The 13,840-nt window shown below is 51.6% G+C and overlaps 1 protein-coding gene across 1 annotated transcript in view; it reads right to left on the bottom strand.

The window, feature by feature from the left end:
* Nucleotides 1-5,096: 5,096 nt before the first annotated feature.
* The window catches only part of PCDH12 (protocadherin 12), a 13,897-nt gene continuing 5,153 nt past the window's right edge, over nt 5,097-13,840 (bottom strand). The window contains exons 2-4 of the mRNA XM_012645824.1: nt 11,745-11,842; nt 9,121-9,272; nt 5,097-5,947 (exon numbers count right to left, since the gene is read on the bottom strand). Of these exons, the coding sequence (XP_012501278.1) occupies nt 5,526-5,947; nt 9,121-9,272; nt 11,745-11,842 (672 nt within the window). The 3' untranslated portion in view covers nt 5,097-5,525. The remainder of the gene's footprint in view (nt 5,948-9,120; nt 9,273-11,744; nt 11,843-13,840) is intronic.

The following is a 13,840-nucleotide window of genomic DNA, read 5'->3' as shown; positions in this document are numbered from 1 at the left end:
ATGTCACCTCGACTTGTTATACTGTTTCCTCGGTTGAAGCCCGAGGGCAGGGGTGTCTGCCCTCCTCCCTCGCAGGATGAATGCAAGGGCGTCTCACTGCAGAAAGGACCTCGGTGCTCACTTAGGCCCGGGCAGGCAGCGTGATTGATGCCGGTGGTTGCGTGGCTTTATGAGTCGCCAGGCCAGGATGAGGGCCGGGCCTCCTGACTCCTGGCCCACGTTTCGTTTCCACCAGTTCACACTGTAATTCTGTGTGAAAGCGTTATTATTGTCCTACTGATGTGAGGGAGTAAATGGAGAGTGAGCACGGGGAGTCTTGGAGCAGACGAGTGTAGATTTTGAGGTCCTCTTTGGGAAAGGTATGTCAGCAACGTCTGTGTGTTTAATAAAAGATATTGGATCATCTTATCACTCTCGCCCTTGAGTGTATTGGAGAGAGCTGGGAGATGATCGGGGGAGCTGAAAGCCAAGGCTCCATCCTCATCTCTAAACTCTCCATTAACTAATTTAAAGGATCTTAAAAGCTTCTCCAAGAGAGACTTAGAAAAAAATGATTTCTGAGTCAACACTAATGAGTCCAATTACGGAATTTGTGAATAGCTGTTCCCTGGCTTCTGGATGTCAGCCCAAGTTCAATAGCATAGATGTGGTTAGGGTGGGGGTGGTGGGGATGACTGAGGCCCCCCCTCTGGTGACTGTCTGAGTGGGAAGGATCAACCAGCCTAGGCAGTTCAAAGGTGGGCAGGTTTGCAGGGGTGGGGGAATTGCCCACGTTTCTGTCTCTGCTGCCCACCCCACCTCTCCCAGCTTCTGAGTGCGCCCTGCCCCCGCTTTCCCAGCACGTTCCTCTCACCACTGGCCCGAGCTGCCTCTAGCTCCAGTGCCTTCCCTGCCCTCTGCTCCCTTTCCAGGGCTGTCCTGCACATGGCCGCCTCCCACTGGCGGCGCTCCTTGGGAGCAGGGACCTCATCTCGGTATTCCGGTATCCCCACCCTTGGTGCTATGCCCAGTGCAGGGTAGGGACTCGATGCACGTTGGCTAAAGCTCAGGGTTTTAAGCCATGAGTGCACTAATCTCTGCCAAAAAAAAAAGGTTTCTGTGGTCAAATAAGTTTGGGAAACGCTATACCAGACGTCCCCTTTCTATAGATTCACGATACGCGTCAGCATATTCAAGGTTCCAAGAAGTCCTGCAGTAAAGAACTGGATTAACCCGATGTTTCCCTCACTGAATTGAGCACAGAGCCCAATTCCCAGCAGATTGCTTTTGAGCCTTCGTGGGGCACCCTCTGTGCAAAATGTCACCACCTGCCCTCCCCGTGGAGCCCCACACCCCAGCCCCTGCCCTCTGCTTGTCCTTTTAGGTTCTCTGATTGTGGCTTCCTCCTAGCCATGCCTGGGGCCAAGGGGCAGTTCAGACAGTCGTGGACACTGGGTGTCCTGTGGTGATGGCCCCCTTAATTGCCACACAGTTACATACTGGTTCAATTTGGGGTACCAAAGGTGGGGGTGGACAGCTTATTTTAAAGCTGTCCAATTTAAAAGGGAAGGGCCTCTCCTTGTGGAGAGGGAAGGATGGAAGAGTTGTTGGAGAGGTATCGTCAAGGGACCAGAAATCTTTGGCTGTTCAGTCACTGCGGCTGCTGCGATACTGCCCCAGGGGATGGGCCTCCACCAGCCCGGGAACTGCTGTGCTTTTGCCATTACAATTCCGTTATTAATGACTCATCATCAGTGCCCTGGGAGGAAATGTGCGAGGAGGACAGGGAGGTGGCCCTGTCAGCAGGGCCAGCCTGGGTCAGGATGCTGGGTGGCCCAAGTTTCAGGGCTTGGTGCCCTCAGCAATGAGACCTTCATGCGGAGCTCTACTGCCTCAGTTTCCCTATCCAGAGATGCTGTTTTCAGTGAGCCCTGGCACTACTGTGGGAACAAGGCTATTTGGTTCACTATCTCCAGTGCAGTGCAGGGTACTTAGTAGATGTTCAGTAAATATTTATTCAGCAAATGAGTGAGTGATAATATGCATCTCCCCTCTCCTCCCAATGCCTAGCACCAAGCCTACCAAGCACATAGTAGGTGCTTTAAATAATTTGAATGAATGAAGTCTGTATACCCACTCCTCCCACTGTTGTTTTTTGTGCTACTTCTGGCATTTATTCAATAAATACAAAATGTTTGTTGAATGGGTGTTTCTGATCATGTCCCACTCCTCAGTTGAACCCAAAACTTGGTGGGGGCTAGAAAATGCTGACCTGTTTTCCAGGCACACACTATGTGCCAGGTTGAACCTATGCTAAGAAGCCCTCCTCGCCTTTCTGTCTTCTCTTTTTGGGATTTGGTTCACTCCAGAGTCCCAAGGGTAGTGGTTGCCACCTCACTCTTGTTTCAGCCAGAGGAGAGGTAGGGTCAGTGAGCTGCCAAACTGAAGTTGGGTGACAGACAAGGAGGCTGCCTGTCAATCTCTGAGCTGCCCGCAGGCTCTGGGTGAGCACTGTATTGTACCCCTGGTGCTGGAGAATAGCTGACTATTGATAAAAAAATGTCCCTCTGTGCTTTCCAAATTAAGACGACATTTAACTGAGTGCCTGCTGGCTCCCTCAGTCTCCCAGGGGACAGAGCCCATCTTGGTGGAAACTGTTTTGAGCATGTCCAAAGTCTCAGCTTTGACATCTTGGCTGATGTCAAGAAGTTTCTGTAACCTTCCTGTTCAGCACACCCAGTTCTGTCACCATACACGCTGTCTCACTCTCAGCCTGTTACTGGGAAGAGTGCTGGCATCAGCATGCCGGGAGGGGACGCATGGTACAGGGGAGAACACCGACACTCACAAACACACACCCCAGCCCTGCTCGAAGTTCAGCTGCCTCAGAACAGGAACAGCTCTACCCGTGAGTTCTCCAGCTCGTGCGGGGGAGGCAGAGCTGCAGGCCTGCCTAGAGGGTCGCAGTGCTCCGTAATCTTATTTAGGTCCTAGACCCCTTTGAGAATCTGATGAAAGCTCCTACGCCTTCTCATAGAAAAATGCATATCCTGCCAATTTTGCACACAGTTCAGTAGGTTCGTAGATCCTGAAGCCCAACCAAGGACTCCAGGTTAAGAACCCCTGATATCGTAGTAGACTGCCATTCTAAATCCCGTATCCAAATCCTAGCTCTGCCATGCACCTGCCTTGGGCAAGTTGTCCACCATTTCCTTCTATATCCTGGCTATAAAATGAGGAGTTGCAATAGATAAAGTTTGGACTCCTTGTGACTATAATTGCCCTGTCTGTGGAGGTTTAGATAGTATCTTGGAGCAATGCTGCATAACCTTTTATAGGTCACATGTTCCTTTTAGAATCTGATGTGAACTTTTTATCTTCTACCTAGAAAATGCCTATATACAAAGTTTTGCCTAGTGTTCAGGGGGTCCAAGGACTACAGATTTAGGGCTTTTGAATTAGAGTGATGCAGTGGTCCCGTGTATCCAGTGATCCAGTGCCAGCTGTGGTTCCAGCTTCCTTAGATTACTCCTCCCCATCTCTCTGCCACCCCCTAACATCAGCTCTGCACCAAAAATCCACTCGTAATTGGAGGAGAGGGGATCCAGTTTGGTCTACCCTAGTACTTTGGTTTTCAGACTTGACTTTTACATAATGGAACTATTTTTTTCTAATGAAGTCCTACCTGGAGCTCCAACATGGATAAAAGGGGACTCTGAGCATTTACTGACCTATTTATTCATTCATACACCCATTCAGCAAGGATTCATCAAGTATCACTTTGTGCCAGGCACCTGGCTGGTCAGGCTGGAGACCCTGCCTACTTGGTTTCACCCAGCCTCTGCCACTGACCTGTAGAACTCAACAGCTCTGTACCAGCTCGGAAATCATAGATCTTATAAGAAAATCACTCTGTCTTGGAGTGACGTGAGACCTCACTCAGAGACCTTACCCCTGAGGCACTTAACTTTGGGGACCTCATTTTTCTCACCTATAAAATGGAATAATGATGCTATACTATATTCCAGGTATGTATGATGTTCCTTATCTCTAGTTGGGAATATGTTTGGCCCATTTCTGTGGACAGTGACCATGAGCACTGAGCTCGAAGAGAGGACAAAAGGAGGAGCAGACAGAGGACATTTTGCCTTCAGTGTCCAGGAGAGCCCCGCACTATTCGGAAGCCAGCTGAACGACTGCTTGAAAATTTCCAGGAACACTATAAGGCTGAACCTTGGGAAAATATCTGCTGTTTCTTCACTTTCCCCTCCCCTGAAACACTGGCCGCTGTCAGTGCCAATTTCGTAGACCCAGTTCACATGGTGTCCTCTGGGGCCTGAATTCACAGGCCCAAACCTGCAATGACAGAGGAAGGTTTACCCACAAATGGGGGTCGGGAGAGATGACTTCTGCCGTGAAGGGCTACTCGCTGGGAAAGGACAGGGGAGGGGACGTGCATCACGTCGGATCCAAGTTCCTTTCGCTCTGTGCTTGGAGGCGCAGAGATGTGTGGGCCTGCATGACTTTGGAAATGTTCGTTTCAACGGTGCTTCCCAAGGGGAGCTCAGGCGAGTCCACTGCTGGCAACAGCTCACCTCTAGGGCTTTGCCTTTTCCTTTCCTTGGCTGGCAGTCTAGTGTCAAGGTTGAGGGCACGGGATTTAGTGCTGGACCAGCCTGGGTCCAAATCCTGGCTCTGTTTCTACTCCCTGTTTGATCTTGGGAAAGACACTCACCCTCTCCAAGCCTTGTATTGTTGTCTGTGAAATGGGCATAATGACACCTCCCTCATAGGATTGTTAAAAAATCTAATTAAATCCTAGTGTAAAGCCTGGTGCCTGGCTCCTGTAAATGCTCTGTAAATAGTCGTGCTTTTCTTAGCCCTGATTTTCCAGCTGAGAAGCAAATTATTTGATAACATAGTGATAGAGGAATGAGGTCAAGAGCACACATGTCCATCATCTGTGCACCTGTCACTGTGCACCAAGGTGCCCCATTCTTGTCCAGGCCCAGCATGAGTTTCTTGCCAGGGATTGGATGACAAAGAACCCTCACTCTATTACTCTCCCCTCCTCACTCTTGACGGGTGCAAACAGGAGGACGAGCGGCTCTTTTTCCTTTATTAGTAGGTCAAAGAGCATTGCCTGGCGTCCCCAGGATCCAGCTCCCCACCCCCAGTATCCAAGAAGGCCATCCTTCCCTGCTTGTCATGCTCTGTGGCATCCGTTCTGCGGGAGGACTGACCCTTCGCCCTCTACATGTGTTTTGCCAGCAAACACTTATCTCAGCCACAAACTGTCCCTGTCCTCCAAAAAATTCAGTCAGAGCCCATTACAAGGGGCTGCTTTGGTCAGTCAGCTGTTAGTCCTGGGGGCCCAGCCTCCTCTGTGGGGGCAGCATCAGTCACCCTAAAGTTCTGGGGCCACCTCTAGTTGGTGAGTTCCAAGATTTTAGAAACCAGCGTACGTCCCAGGATCCTCTGCACCTGGGCCCCCGAACATCTCCCAGGGCCGCTGGTTCTTGGATCCAGAGGCGTCCGAGGCGCGTTCACAGGCACCTGCTGCTGCTGCTGCTGCCGCTCCTGCCCTCGGCTCCCCTCTTTCCGCCTGGGCCCCCCTGCACTTCCGAGCCCGAGGCCGCGCCGGTGGCCAGGTCTAGACTGAGGGTCCTCCCGCACACAGAGAGGCGCCGCAGCGCCTCGGAGGCGGCCTCCACGGGCACGCCGGAGCGCTGCTCCAGCAGCATCTCCAGCAGCGAGCTCATCTCCGACAGGAAGGTGCTGGCCAGCCGCGTGCCCGTCGGGCTCAGCTCAGGCCCCGCGGCCTTGCCGAACGTCTGGAAGGTCCTCGGCTCCTCTGCGGCTGCAGCATCCGGGGAGGTCACGTTGTCGCGGTAGTTGGTGGTGAGGGGCAAAGAGAGCCTCGCCATCCAGGCCGGGTCGGGGGCGCTCAGCCGGTCCAGGGCCAGGCCTGCAGGGGGAGGCAGGCAGGGTGAGGCGAAGCTGGGGCTGGGGGCAGGGCAAGGGCCCTGGACAAAGAAGGGAAGGGAAATGGGAGGGGGGAGGGCACTCGGGTTGGGGGTGGTGGCCGGCGTGGGGCGGAAAGGAAGAGGCCCTGGCGGGGAAGCTCCTGGGCAGGAAGGCGGCCACGAAGCACCGAAGCGCCGGGGTGAGCCAGTGGAGGAGGCGCAGGAGGAGAAGGAAGGCCTAGAAGTAGAAATTAGCCTGTCTCTAAAGAATTTCCTGGTCTGGTCCGCGCTGTGTTTCAGGTCTAAGTGTCTTCTACATTCCAGCCAAGATTCTGGCCCCTCGGGGAGAGACTTCTCCTCTTAAGGTACCACTAGCTGAGGTTAGAGGGGAAATCCCTTTTCTTAGACAGGGCTGATGTGCCAAGCAATTTATTTCGTTTAACCTACACACAAATCTTGGAGGTCAAGAGTACCTATTTTATGGATGAGGAAACTAAAGCTCAAAGAAGTTAAGCTACACATTTGCTAGGCAGCCAAACCCTGATTTGACCCTGGGTCTGATGAGTTCGTAGACCCCTGTGATCGTACCACCCTGCCCACTCTCTGAACAGTGGCTCTTCCTCCCGCAGGACACTCCAGGTACCCGCCTGTGGCGCAGGCCTGCTGAGGTCTGCACTGTTGCCACCTGGCCCCAAGTCCTCAACACCTTCACCCCTCAAGCTGCAGGGAACCCTCGCCTAGCGTCAGGCTGGAAAGGGGCTGCCTGCCTGAGGGCTGTCCCAGGAAAGGGTCTGGGGCAGTGGCAGAGGCAACTCAGCCTGGTGGCTGGGAATGAAAAAAATGGCCCCTAGATTCCCAATGCCACCATACACTTCTTTTCCCATCCCTTCAACAGAAAGTCCTATCTCGAAAAACTGGTCCCAGACCTGATGGTAGAGACCAAGGCAGAGGAAAGAAAGGAAAGTATAAGTCTTATGGTTAAGAAACAATGTCTTTAAAAAAAAGGGAAGGGGCACAACATCTACCGCAACATTTATTTAATGTTTGCCTAAGGTGAGCTGCTTTAAAATCTGTGCACAGAATAGAAGACTGGAAGGAGATGTGTCAAAGTGTTAACTGGAATCACCCTTGGGCAGAAGTGATTTATTCTCTTTTTGTTTAACTATATTTTTCTACATTAACCTAATACTACTTTTGTAATTTGAAAAAGTTATTCTAGAGCAGAGCTAGTTGTTTTTTATATTAGTAAATGAAACTCTGTCTTGCATTCAGTTCTGGACTGTGCAGGCTGTGAGATAGGCGTGGGCCCCTGCCCTGCTGGATCCTGGGGCCTAGCCCCATGCTTGGAACTTAGTGAATGTTTGTTGAATGACTGAATGAACATAAATATTAACCCTCGACATTTGGGAAATGTAAACCTTTTCCCTGAGACCCTGGGGCCATAAGGTTGAATGGAACTCTTGGTGTTACAGAATCAGGTCTTTTCTTGCACAAGGGTCAGAGAACTTCAGAAGAAGTGGGGCTTGGAATGAGAAAGTCACTGGGGCAGATGAGAATGGCTGAAAAGCGATGGTGAATTCGCTCGGCATCACCCACCAGTTCTAGCTGCAGGTGGGCGCTGGGCCGACCTGGGTTTCATTTCCCAGCTTTGCCACTTAGAGTCAGTTGTGTGTGACTTTGGGGAAAGGGCTTAACCTCTCTGAGCCTCCTTTTCCTCTCACAAAGTGGTGAGACAGTAATACTTATCGTATTAGGTCATCGTGAGATTTAATGAGTTCATGCAACCAGTGAAACATTGTCATCATCACATCGTCAGGTGGTGCTTTTGTCGGAAGCAGCAAGACCCCAGGCTCAAGCACGCTCATAAACAGCCTTGCAGTGGTCCAGCCTGAGAGAGCAAAGGCTTCTCTGTCCCTCTCTCTTCCTTGTTCCTCATGTCTCACAGCCCCCTGCGCTCAGTGTCCTCTGTGCCGTGGGGAGGCAGGACCTTGGGGGACTTGAGCCCACAGATTCCAGCCCACAGCTGGCCGCCAGAGATGGCGTTCAAATCTACATCCCCTCACCACAGGTGACCAATGAGCACTTGACATGTGGCGGGTATGACAAAGGAACTGCGCATTTCATTTTCTTTAATTTTAATTCATTTAAATTTAAATAGCCACATGTGGCCAGTGGCTACTGTATGAACAACACAGCTCTAACATTTAGAGCCATACTGCCTGTGGTAATACCCATGAGCTGTGCAGCCTCGGGTAAGTTATTAGACACCCCTGGCCCTTAGCTTTTTCTCTTATGAAATGGGGATAACAAACAGCCCCTACTCATAAGATTTTCCCATGAGGTTCTCAGAACAGGGACTAGCGCATAGAAAGCGCTCAGTAAGTCTTAGCTATATTTTTTTAACCAAGGAAAGGGAAGTCTCCGCCACGTCTTCAGCGTGTTTGCAGCCAGATGGAGCACATGAGAAATAGACTGTTAACTACAGAAACAGAAAAACCACAGCACAGGGATGGGCAGACGTGTGGTGTGTTACCTGAAGGAGGCTGACCAATGTCCACAGCAGGGGCGGGGCAGCTAGTAGATTATTGAATTCAAGTTCGTGTTACGTATTTATTGTCAAAACTGATTGTTTCTCTACAAAAAATTATTTTTGTTTCAATTAGAAGTGTTAGTACATTAAACAGTTGATTCAGTTCCCAGGGTGAAAGGGATATTTAAATACACCAAAGAAATACAACTGAGTGGTTTAGGAGTTGGAGGAAGTCTCCTGAGGACAGTCTGGCCCAAGTGTTGTCACCTGGTGAGCTAGGTGACTCTGAGCAGACTACTTCACCTTTTTAAACCTGTTTGCTCATCTGCAAATCGGAGCTCATAATATCTACCTCAAAGGATTGTTTGGAGGCTTAAATGAGATAATGTGTATCAGATGCTTTCCCAGTGCCCGGCACATACCAAGAACTCAGTAATTGTTTGCTATTCTTACAATGATTTTTAAAATTAGTAATCAAAGTAGAACCTGGTCTTTAAACAAACGAATACTTTCTGAGGCTCTAGGGGAGTTAAATGTCCCTGATACTCCTCCCCGGAAACAGAATGGCTATTTCCCTGCAGCCTGGGCACACGAGGGGACCATGGGGGCAGAAACAGGGTTGGGGCGATCCTGGGGAGTCCCTACCTGTGTGAGGGTCCAGCAGGCTTGACAGCTCTTCTTCTAGCAGCCGCTTCACAGAGAGGTCCTCTTCAGGGTCCAAGGGCCCTTCCTCCTGTTCTGGTTCTGCTTGGCCACCAGCCCTAGCACCTGGGCCGTCTGTGTCTGGGGTTGCACTCCTGCAAAGGAAACCAGCCAGTCCACGGGGGAGGAAAGTCCCGCATAGATTCACTCATTCGTGCTCATTCATGCTCGCATGCTTCACCCACACAGGAAACTGGATACACAGCCTGGCCTTCAGAGTCTGACCAACCTGGTTTATGTGATCCCAGCCCACCTGCTTACTCTGTTTCCTCATGTGTAAAATGGGAATAATAAATAAGACCCACCTCACGGGGTGCTGTGAGGGTAAAATGAGACGTGGTAGGTAAAGGGCTTAGCATAGTACCTGGTGCATTGTAAGCACTCAGCGAACAGAAGTGAAAATGAATTCATTGATATTATCACTCACCACTGTCCCTCCATGGCTTTGCATGCCCAGCACAGAGCAGGAGTTTAATAAACTTCAGTCGAGCCAGTGCAGTCCTCCACCCTCCCGTGCAGTCCTCCACCCTCCGGTGCAGTCCTCCACCCTCCAGTGCAGTCCTCCACCCTCCAGTGCAGTCCTCCACCATCCCGTGCAGTCCTCCACCCTCCGGTGCTGCAGTCCTCCACCCTCCAGTGCAGTCCTCCACCATCCCGTGCAGTCCTCCACCCTCTGGTGCAGTCCTCCACCATCCCGTGCAGTCCTCCACCCTCTGGTGCAGTCCTCCACCATCCCGTGCAGTCCTCCACCCAGTCCTCCACCCTCCAGTGCAGTCCTCCACCATCCCGTGCAGTCCTCCACCCTCTGGTGCAGTCCTCCACCCTCCGGTGCAGTCCTCCACCCTCCGGTGCAGTCCTCCACCATCCCGTGCAGTCATCCTCCCGTGCAGTCTTCCACCCTCCGGTGCAGTCCTCCACCATCCCGTGCAGTCCTCCACCCTCCGGTGCAGTCCTCCACCCTCCAGTGCAGTCCTCCACCATCCCGTGCAGTCCTCCACCATCCCGTGCAGTCCTCCACCATCCCGTGCAGTCATCCACCATCCCGTGCAGTCCTCCACCATCCATCAGAACAGGTGCTCCAGCAAGGCAGTGGTTTTTGTCTGTCTCCTTCCCTACTCTCTCATCAGTGCTCAGAACAGGGCCTGGCACAAAGCAGGTGCTTAATAAATACTTTGTGCCATGAGTGACTGAATGCTACTTCCTCTTTATTTAAGGTCAAATCCCAGACCGGAGAGCAGATCTATGGAGGACATAGTTGAGGGAGGTGTCCTAAAGCTGCTCAGAGTCTACTGCCTGCACCTCCATCTCCTGCTGTCTCCACCTGGCCCCTCCATCACACAGACCCTCCCTCCCGCAGTCACTGGGGAACAGGCCTGGACCCTCCTCCAGGCAGGTAAGAAGACTTCCTGAGGAGCCGTAAGGCCTAGGAGTCCTTTCTGCTCGTTTGTTTGCTTTTTTTCCTGTGGCCATTTCTGCTGCTACGAAGAGATCAGTGGGGAGGTGGCAAGTTTGTGGGTAATAATGACAACTAATGCTTATTGAGCCATGAGTCTGAGTCAGGCCTCTTGCTAGTGCAAGCTGCAGGCACCATCTCATTCAAACCCTTCAGAACTCTAAGGTGTTCTTTTGTTATCATCCCCATTTTTTGCATATGAGAAAACCAAGACTTGTGAAGATTTTGCAGCTGGCCCAAGGTCCCCAGGGATTAAGTGATGAAGCAAGAATTCAAATTCAGGCCAGTGTGACTCTGGAGTGTGTGTACTCACCCCTGCTCAACACTATCTCTCATCAGCCTTGCAAAAAAGGAGCTACAAGTTGTCAGGGCAAGAGCACTGGTCCAAGAGTCAGGAGCCCGGGGAGCTGGTCCCAGCTTGGCCACTCACTTGCTATGTGACCTTGAGCAAAGCTGCTTTAAGGGGAAAGGACTTAGCATTGCGTGTGCAACTACCTACTCTGTGCCAGGCCCTGGGCTATGGGCTTAGAAAGCAACTGATGATGAATCCGCACCCCATCGCTACGAGAGAAGTGTCATGACCTGCATTTTACAAATGGAGAAGCCGAGGTCCTGAGAGATTATCTGACGTGCTCAAGTTTACACAGCTGGGTTGGATCCAACTGAGAGCCTCAGTTTCTCCGTCTGTAACAAGGAGTTAGATTAGATGTCCTCTTGATGTCTCTTCAATTCTAGGACTGCCCAAAGGGACACACCCACACTTCCACATTCTTAGTGGGGAGACTTCATATTATGCCCTCATGTTTATGGATAAAGAGAAAGAAAGGTGAAAGTTACAAATTTAAAGCCAATTTATAGCACCTCTGTAATCAGGGGACAGACAGAGCCTCAGGGATGAAGTCATTTCCTTAGTGACTCTGGGTCCTGTAAATCCCATAAATACAGTCACCCCAGGACCCAGCCTCCCGGGGTGGGGGCTGGGTGCTGTCTGCTGCAGTCTCCCGGGGGGACCAGTGTCTGGGATGAGCTCACCCTTCCTCACCTCCCAGAGGCTACCAGGGGAGGGCCGGCCGGTGGGGGCCTTGAGCTGTCTGTGGGGCTACGTGCTGCTTACCTGCCACCTCCTGGCTTGGCCAAATACTTATTTCCCCGGTGGTTTGGTTTGGGCTGGAATTGGCCCTGATGCAGCAAGGACAGCAGCTGGGAGATTTGCTACAAGACAGGAAAAATCTGTTGACTCCACACAATTCCGACCCAGCACACTTCCTTGCCGGATGTTTCCCTCAGCGCCGGTGCTTGCTTTTTATAGTCTTTCCTCCGGCTTCAGATGTTTGTGTGATCAGATGGGGGATGGTGCCAGTGACGGAGACAGGGACCTGGGCGGGCAGGTCCCCTGCTTCGCCATGTCACCCAGGACCTGGGTGTCTGAGGGAGAGCATGGGGACCCTCCGGGCCCATCCCTTCATGCTCAGTCTCCCAAGTGACCTGTGCCTAGAAGACTCTGTGGGATAGAGGTGAAAAGGCATTTCCTGACCATAAAATTATTATTACATTGATAAGGATTACCCTAAAGAGTTATTTTCCCCTTTTAGCAGTATTCAAACACTCGGACAATTTTTGTGGGCCAGATGTAAGGTTATGTTGTAGAGAAAGCAAAATAGTGTCATTGAATCTTTCATTTATTCATCCTTCGTTCACTCAACAAGTGCTTACTAAGTGCTTGTTCCCAGCCAAGCAGAGGCTTGCAACGGAGTGAGAATGAGACCAGCTGCTGCCCTCAGGGAGCTCGCAGGCTGCCAGGAAGGCAGGGAAGAGTGGACAAGGGGTAGCATCAGGGTGTTGGGAAAGGGTGGGGGACTATGGGAGCAGAGGAGGGCCCCACCCTAACTCGGAGCAGGGAGGAAGTAGGGGGGTGTTACTGGGGGAAGTTTATTTATTTATTTCAACACATTTTTTGTGTTTTGTTTGTTTTAAGACAGAGTCTCACTCTGTTGCCCAGGCTAGAGTGCAGTGGCATCATCCTAGCTCGCAGCAACCTCAAACTCATAGGCTTGAGTGATTCTCCTGCCTCAGCCTCCCAAGTAGCTGGGACTACAGGCATGCGCCACTGTACCCAGCTAATTTTTTCTACTTTTTGTAGAGACGGGGTCTTGCTCTTGCTCAGGCTGGTCTCGAACTCCTGGCCTCGAGTGATCCTCCCACCTCAGCCTCCCAGAGTCCTAGGATTGCAGGCGTGAGCGACCGCGCCCGGCCTAATTTCAACAAATGTTTATCGAGTTCACATGATATGCCAGGCTCCCCTGCTGAGGCACAAAGGCTCCATAGGAGTTTGGCAAGTAGAGGGAGAGTGAGGGTCTGGGCAAGAGGTAAGGGGGTTTCGGGCAGGAGCGCTGCAAGCCGAACGGCTGGGAGAAATGGTAGAGTTTCAGAAAGACTGGAAAGTGGGATAGGGGGTGGGTGAGGTGTCAGGGCCAGAGCCTATAGAGCCTCAAGAGGGAGAGGTAACGGACCAAGTCCTGGGAGGCTGAGTTCTAGCTGAAAGTTATGTCTAGCTTGTTGTGTACTATCAGGCAGATTTTTAGACCTCGTCAGACCTCGGTTTTCTCATCTCTAAAGTGGGGCTAGAAATACCCACCCAGCCTTCTTCACCTAGTTGTCAGGATTAGATGGGTACCCACCCCCGCTCCCTGGAGAAGCCCGCTCTGCCCTCTGTGTAGCTCAAGGGAGGAAGTGCCAACCTCAGAGGACAGTTGGAAGAGGAGGTGGCCAGGACTAGGGTTTCACTATGACTTGGGAGGGCCAGGGTCCCATTGTCTGCCTCGGGACGGATCCTACCTCTCAGCCGAAATGCAGAAGCCCTCCTGAGGCACCTGCCCCGCTTCGCCCAAGTGACAGCTGACATTTCAGGGACACTCCCCACATGCCAAGCCCTGTGCTGAGTACTGTCATTCAGGGTCACTTCACAGTTTGAGCCCAAACTCTGGAGTCGGTCAGAGTCTGCTCCTGCCCCAGTTTCCGTCTGTGTGGCCTTGAGGAATTCCTCAAGTATTCTGAGCCTCAGTTTCCTCAGCAGTGAAAAAGTGAATAATAATGAGACACAGGTCATGTGATGGTTATGAGGTTAAATGAACCAAAGTACATAAATCACTTCTTTTTTTTTTTTTTTTTGAGACAGAGTCTTGCTCTGTTGCCCTGGCTAGAGTGAGTGCC

This window comes from Propithecus coquereli, unplaced genomic scaffold, assembly GCF_000956105.1.
Source record: "Propithecus coquereli isolate 6110/MARCELLA unplaced genomic scaffold, Pcoq_1.0 Scaffold236, whole genome shotgun sequence".
In the NCBI taxonomy this organism is placed as follows: Eukaryota; Metazoa; Chordata; class Mammalia; order Primates; family Indriidae; genus Propithecus; species Propithecus coquereli.
This window is presented reverse-complemented; position numbering and strand designations above follow the sequence as displayed.